This window comes from Acanthisitta chloris, unplaced genomic scaffold, assembly GCF_000695815.1.
Source record: "Acanthisitta chloris isolate BGI_N310 unplaced genomic scaffold, ASM69581v1 scaffold23678, whole genome shotgun sequence".
NCBI classification, from domain to species: Eukaryota; Metazoa; Chordata; class Aves; order Passeriformes; family Acanthisittidae; genus Acanthisitta; species Acanthisitta chloris.
In genome coordinates this window covers 17913-25134 of record NW_008689013.1, presented here as the reverse complement: position 1 = coordinate 25134, position 7222 = coordinate 17913, and the positions used below count along the sequence as shown (strand labels likewise).

Below are 7222 nucleotides of genomic sequence, written 5' to 3'. Positions count from 1 at the left end.
GGCGTGCCCGGGGCGCTGGGAGTGCACCCACCACCCCCCGATCCCTGCCCGGGTCCGGGGGGCGCGTGCTGGACTCCTCGCGGGTCGGATAAACCCTGCGGCGTCCTGGGTGAAATTCAGCAATCACAGAGTGGTTTGTGTTGGAGGGACCTGAAAGATTATCTACTCCACTCCCTGCCCTGGGCAAGGACATCTTCCACCAGCCCAGGTTGCTTCAAGCCCCATCCAGCCTGGTCTGGAACACTCCCAGGGATGGGGCAGCCACAGCTTCTCTGTGTCCTTCCCTCACAGGGATAGCAGGACTGCTGCAAGGTTGCTTTTCCTCCTCAGCACCATGGGTGGGACCAGGCTGAGCCGGATCCTTGGCTGGAGCTGGGTCTTGCAGCCCCTTCCACGCCCAGACACATAGATTACCTGCACTCCCCAGATGCAGCCTGGGTCTGGCAGTGATACAGACATGGGGCCACAAGCACTGGCATTGTGGATTGGCCTCCCTGGCCCCACTAGCAGCTTGTAAGACTGCCAAGACTTGTCCATTGCGGGGCTAATCCTTTACAGCAGAGAGGTGTTTATTCATGGTGCTTTTGGGAGAAGTCCATCCTATCCTTTGGAGAGACTTGTGCTGCTGCTGAGTTTTGTTTCCCCCAAGGGCAGTCACAGAGTGCCTGATCAGGGCACAGCCCTATTGTAATCAGTGAAACTGTTCATATTTTAGCTGGGAATGAAGCACAAGTGTAATATTGCTTACGCTGTGCTGGTTTCAGCAGTCCTAGAAACACCACCACTTTGTCATCAGGGCTCCAGCTGGGCTAGGACAGAGCATGGTCATCTGCTATCTGCTCGTGTGTGGGGAGTGGTCTGGCTGCTTTCAGCAAGGCTCCAGCATGTCTGGACTAGTCTGGGGATGTGTTACAACTTGTTGCCTGAGGGCCTTGGGAGGAGTAGGTGTAGAGATGGGACCCTTGAACAGAAAGCGCCTGCGTGCTGGCCCACCAGTCCCGAGTTGGGAAGTTGCTGGGGTAAAACAAGTTGTTGTGCCTTAGGTTGACCAATTGGTACACACCTAATGTTTTGAATAAGCCAATCAGCAGGGGCTAAGCAAAGCAAAGGGACTATAAGGATCTGTGAAAAACAACAAGTCCCGTCTCTCCATCGCAGCACGTGTATGTGTTTTGGCACAGGAAAAGTAGCAATATTGCTTTCTCTAATTGCCACTTGGCTTCTAAAATTTAGCACAGCCCAAATGAGAGGATTATTCTCTTTTCACCGATAGAAAAGGTGTTGAACAGTTGCAGCTTCCTCAGTTCACCAACTATAAGGATCTGTGAAAAACAACAAGTCCCGTCTCTCCATCGCAGCACGTGTATGTGTTTTGGCACAGGAAAAGTAGCAATATTGCTTTCTCTAATTGCCACTTGGCTTCTAAAATTTAGCACAGCCCAAATGAGAGGATTATTCTCTTTTCACCGATAGAAAAGGTGTTGAACAGTTGCAGCTTCCTCAGTTCACCAAACCATGGCTTGGGGTTGACTTTCACCAATTCAGTGACTTTAATTTCTGACGTGGACCTGAAAGTTTGGCACTGGTTGGGATCCAGCAGCTAGAATTGGATGTGGCAGGTTATTAGCACACACTGGTCTCCTTCTCTCCCCTTGATAATAGAACTCTTGGCAGGAGGTTGCACACTGACCTTGCCATCCTGACTGGGTTCCATTCTGAGTAATTGCAATTTATCTTCTTAAAATTCTTAGTGTCACTTCAACCCAGGGAATTACTCTTTCTCATCCTAAGATAAAGGTCTGTGCTGGTTACTGTGAGTTGGCTGCATTTCAGCAGTAGGTGAGAGGCCAGGGATCCATCAGGAGAGAGGTGCTTATGTAATGTGAGGTTATTTGGTTAGGCTTTGACTTTATTTTGTAAGGACACTTGCAGGGTGGTTTTATTATTAACTGGCAGTGAAATACCTTCCATGTGTGGTCAGACCCAACTGTGCATTTTGGTCACTGGTAATCAATCTTTTTACAGGAGTAGTGGTTTAAATATTTCTCCTTCACTTTATTTATCAAAGTGAATGCATATAAATATATATATAAACCCTGAAAAGAACCTAAGGCAATTTAGTTGTTTAAACATTTGGCCTTCTATTTCTAAAATTATATATGTATATAATATATGCCTATAACCTGAAAATAACAATCCATGTAGCTGAAGGAAAATGGTTCCTATAAACCAGCAATGATTAACAGACTTTAAAGTGTGCAATACATGCCCCTGAAAATTAAAAGAAGCCCTTCTCTCAGCTTTCTTTCCAAAACATTTCCATCTGCACTGATTTTTCTTTTATTTCTTGCACAGATGATCTTGGTGTCTTCATGGCAGTGATTGGAACTGCTCTGCTGGCACGTGTGTTACCCACTTCATTAAGAAAAGGTGCCAACAGCCTCCAAAACATGACTCTGGCGTTAGTTTTTCAGTTGAACCTTAAAACTCTTAGTAAGCTGTGGAATATGTTTTAGTTTTTGGACTTTTAGACTCAGTCAAGTTCTGGAGGTTTTTTTTACAAGAAAGCACTGGTTTTGTAGTGGTTTTTTTGTTTATTTTTGTATCAAAGATGCAGTGCAAAAGCATTTAGCTGTCACAATTTGATTTCAGAATTGTTTTCCTCCAGTAGAAGTTGCCACCAGCAAGGGCAGAGGAGGGAGCTCTGTTCTGTGCAGCCTTTTAACTAAACCCTCGAGGTGGTAGGAAGAACACAGGACAATGCATTCTCCTTCTGCCAGGTGCCAAGTTAGCTTACATGTGATACATCTTTGTGGTACACTCTTAATAATAAAACTAAAGCATTTAGGATATTTAGATACTGAAATGCAGGAGTATGAACCTTTGAAAGTTTCCTGTTGGCAGACTTCAGGAGAGCTTACTTTTAAACAACCATTCATAGATTAAATCAGTTGGGTTTATGCTTTGATGTTTGAGTCAGTCACTGGATTAATTTATATAATTACCTTTAAGTTGTGCTGTGCCTGGGCAGTGTCTCAGCTCCTCAAGTCACGTGGTTACAATCAGCAGCATTTCATGGTTCTGGAGGTTCTCAGGGTTGTGAGATTCTAATGACCATTTGTGTCTTGTGCCCTAGATGGCCATCGCTGCTGAAGTACTACAGCCACAGAGACAGTGTCAGCTGGCTGGAAGAATACAAAGCACGGCACAATGCAGGTCTGGAAGCCCAGAGAATTGTAGCTTCATTCTCCAAAAGGTTCTTCTCAGAACACGTAAGTCATCTTCTGTATGTATGTGCAACAGCCTGGTGACATGTTTAGTAGAGTCACAGAATCACTAGGGTTGGAAAGGACCTCGAAGATCCTCCAGTCCAACCATTCAGCACTTCCAAGGACAGGAATTCCACCAATTCCCTAAGCAGCTTGTTCCAGTGCTTGATAACCTGTTCAGTGAAGAAGTATTTCCTGATGTTCAGTAGAATCATAGAATCAACCAGGTTGGAAAAGACCTCCAAGATTATCAAGTCCAACCCTACCGTGGTTACTAGACCATGGCACTAAGTGCCACATCCAGTCTCAGCTTGAAAACCTCCAGGGATGGTGAATCCACCACCTCCCTGGGCAGCACATCCCAATGTCTGATCACTCTCTCTGTAAAACATCTCTTCCTAATAACCAACATAAACCTCCCCTGGCAGAGCTTGAGTCTGTGCCCTCTTGTCCTCCTGCTGGTTGCAGCTTGAGGCTGTTTCTTCAAGACTGGCTGAGCATTCATGTCAGGAGGTTATATTCCTTTAAAAAAAATCTTAAAGCATGCAAAAGTTGTTTTTTTTCTCAGGTAGTTTTTCCTTTTTAGAAACTATTTATTTATTCTTTATTGTTGTTGTTATTTATATTAGAGAAAGGCTCTTGCCCCAGAGGTTGTTTGGGCACTGGAACATGTTTAGTTTTCTTGTCCTCCTGCTGGTTTCAGCTTGAGGCTGTTTCTTCAAGACTGGCTGAGCATTCATGTCAGGAGGTTATATTCCTTTAAAAAAAATCTTAAAGCATGCAAAAGTTGTTTTTTTTCTCAGGTAGTTTTTCCTTTTTAGAAACTATTTATTTATTCTTTATTGTTGTTGTTATTTATATTAGAGAAAGGCTCTTGCCCCAGAGGTTGTTTGGGCACTGGAACATGTTTAGTTTGGATATCAGGACAAGTTTCTTCCCCCAGAGAGTGTTTGGGCACTGGAACAGCCTCCCAGGGCAGTGGTCACAGCCCCAGGCCTGACAGAGCTCGAGGAGTGTTTGGCCAATGCTCTCAGGCACAGAGTGCATTGTTGGGGTGCCTTGTGCAGGGACAGGGGTTGGACTGATGGTCTTTGTGGGTCCCTTCCAGCTCAGGATATTCCATGATTCTATGATTATTCAAAGATTAACTTTCATTGATTTTGATCCATACTCTTTATTAGTTCATCTTTCCTCTCTCAGCTGTGCAGTCAGAGATTTCCTCAGTTTGCGTGAAAATGCTAAATCACAGCCAAAATGGGAGAGACAGTTCAAAATACAAAGGTCCATAGAGTCCAACACACATTCTTTGAAAGCTCTTTGCTCTTGTCTGTGTGTTCAGAACTGGCTCTGCTGGCTCTGGGAACCTCTGAAGGCAGAATGGTTTGTTGACACATCCCACAGCCACTGAGTTTGTCCCTGCATACCTTGTGCAAGGATGTGTTCTGAGAGCTGTCACAAGCCATTGGGAATCAGGAGCAAGGCACAATAGGGTCACCGAGTTGGAAAGTGTGTTATTGAAGTTCTTCACCCAGCCATGACACCAAGATGCTTTTGTGTTCAGTGTGAAAAAGGTGAAAATGTAGTGTCTCAGACAGCCTGATGTGCACATGGAACAGCAGTTGTTTCATTGGCTGTTTGCTGACTTGATGGCTGTGGATTTTGGCAGGCTGTACAGTTGGGTCAACTTGAAATTTTGCAAATAAGCATAAATGCTGCCTGTAACTTTGGCCGAATTTAAAAGTTCACACAAGAGCCACCAAAGGGCCACTCTGTGGCTCCTTTGGGAATATGTTGTGGTCCAGTAGAAAATTCCCCCAAGGAAATCCTCTCACCTGGTTTTAAGCAGTGGTTGGCAGGTAGGTTTCACCCCTGGAGAAGGCCATGGGGCCAGTAGGGTATTTGGTGTCTCTTGGCTGTTATGTTTCACTGCAGTTGCAGCAGACAGACGTTTGTCCATGGAGAATTGTCACAGCATTAACTGGGAAAGGAAGCTCCTGGATTCCTACTCTTTTAATCACGTATGCAAAGACTGCTGAGAGACCATTAAGCAATACCCAAAGGCCCAGTAATGAGAATCATCTCCTGTGGGGCAAGATGCAGCTTGATTGCTCTCCTAGAACTGAGAGCATTAGCCCATGTCCTATACTGAAAGGCTTGAAAGCAAATAGAGTATTTTACAGTTCAGCCAAAGTTTAAAAAAGAACTCTGAATTCTGGAAGAAAATAGCTGTTCTGAATATAGATACATAAGTGACTGTTCCAAAAAATAGTCTCCTGCCTCTTCACTCCTTCCCCCAGGATTAATCTTCTGCACAGGGGAGTGTATGTAGAGGTGCAGTCAACCACAGGCAAAAGCTGATTCCTCCTTACAATTGCTTTCAACTTGGGCCCAGCCTGCATAAGATGTGATGTGCTTGTCCTTACACCCACTGTAGGAGCCCCAAATGCTGTAGAAGTTTGCTCCAATTGCTGTAGGATGTTAGTAGGGCTCTCAATGGATCCTTGTAATAAATCCAAGGAGTACAGACTGAGTATTTGGTGAGCTTTTTAAGATCTTGCATGAATTGTAACAAATAGAACAAAATTAGTTTTGAGACTTTCAATGAAGTTGTGTTCTTTCGGGAAGAATCTGTTGTGCTTTGCATAACTCATTGTCTGGTTTGACAGGTCCCCTGTGATGGATTCAGTGACATTGAGACTCTTGGGTGCCCCAGCCATTTTTTTGAGGATGAGCTGATGTGTATCCTTAACATGGAAGGAAGGTAAGAGAGAGAGAGGGGTTAGAAATGGAAGGGATTTTCCTCTTTTCACCAGTTAGAGGAGAACAGTACTGTGGTGAATGCCTGACCTCAGCTTCTGTCCTTTTGTCACTCATAAAACAACACCCCCAGGGTTACCAGGGCTGGGAGTTACTGCTGTGTGTTTAATTTCAGAACAAATTTAATATTCCAGAAGAAACCATGTAAACTATCCTACAAGAAGGAGGTTGTCTGGCTTTGTGTGTCTGTTTGTTCCTTGTTTCCTTACCGTTTCTTGCCATCTCTCAGGACATGTTCCATGTACCCTTTTCTCTGCAGCAGTTTTTGCTGAAGCAGTTCTCATCCTCATGTTCCTTTTCTATTTAAGCCTGGATCAGTTTGCTGAACTGATTTACAGGATGAGGCCACAGCACCAGAGGAAAGCAGGAATACTTGAGGATTGCTACCATGAATCCCTGTAACATGAAACTACAGTTTTTATTTTTGGTATTTTCCTCCTCTTGTTGCTTTTCTTAGTTGTACTAGGTTGGTACAGTTTTTGTGCCCAAATAAGCAACTGAGTTGAAATCAACCACTGCAAAATTTGCAATTCTGTAAATTATTGAGACACATGAAATGCCAGGCAGGTAAATAAAACTTCTGGTTTGCATCTGCCAAGATTTTCTCGTCACTGTGTTTAACACTGGGCAAGATGAGTAAGTCACTGCTTTGCCTGAAGGTGTTTCTGCTGGTAGCATATAACCAGTCTGGTTTTAATGTGATACAAAGCAGTGATAGATTGCTCTTAATGGAGTCTAATAGCTTTGATTGAAGGGACTGTTAGGAGAGCTTGAAAAAACCTAACAGGAATGGTAATCATCTCATTTTTGCTTTTTCACAGCCATTTTATTACTGTCTTTATTTGAACTGGGACTGAACATCCCTCATTTGAGAACTGGTTAGAAAGCTTTTGAGCCTTTGCACTGGCCAAATGCCTCCCCATAAAGCAGAATTGGTGCTATTTACTACACCATGATTAAGCTGTAGTCATTGCCATTCAGAAGCATTAGGCTAAATCATTTTCCTGGAAGATATCTCAATAAAGCAGTTGTCCCTATTGAGGATCCCAGTTTATTGGAAGAGGATAGAATGTGATGAGGTTTGACTGTCCTCCTGTCCAGGAGGATGGAGAAGAGTGACTTGACCTGCAATCTGG

At 44.0% G+C, this 7222-nt stretch overlaps 1 protein-coding gene across 1 annotated transcript in view; it reads left to right on the top strand.

The window, feature by feature from the left end:
* Positions 1–1627: 1627 nt before the first annotated feature.
* The window catches only part of FBXO21 (F-box protein 21), a gene marked incomplete at its 5' end in the record, with an annotated part of 18613 nt that continues 13018 nt past the window's right edge, over positions 1628–7222 (top strand). The window contains 3 exons of the mRNA XM_009081274.1: positions 1628–1719; positions 3137–3272; positions 5936–6030. Of these exons, the coding sequence (XP_009079522.1) occupies positions 1628–1719; positions 3137–3272; positions 5936–6030 (323 nt within the window). The remainder of the gene's footprint in view (positions 1720–3136; positions 3273–5935; positions 6031–7222) is intronic.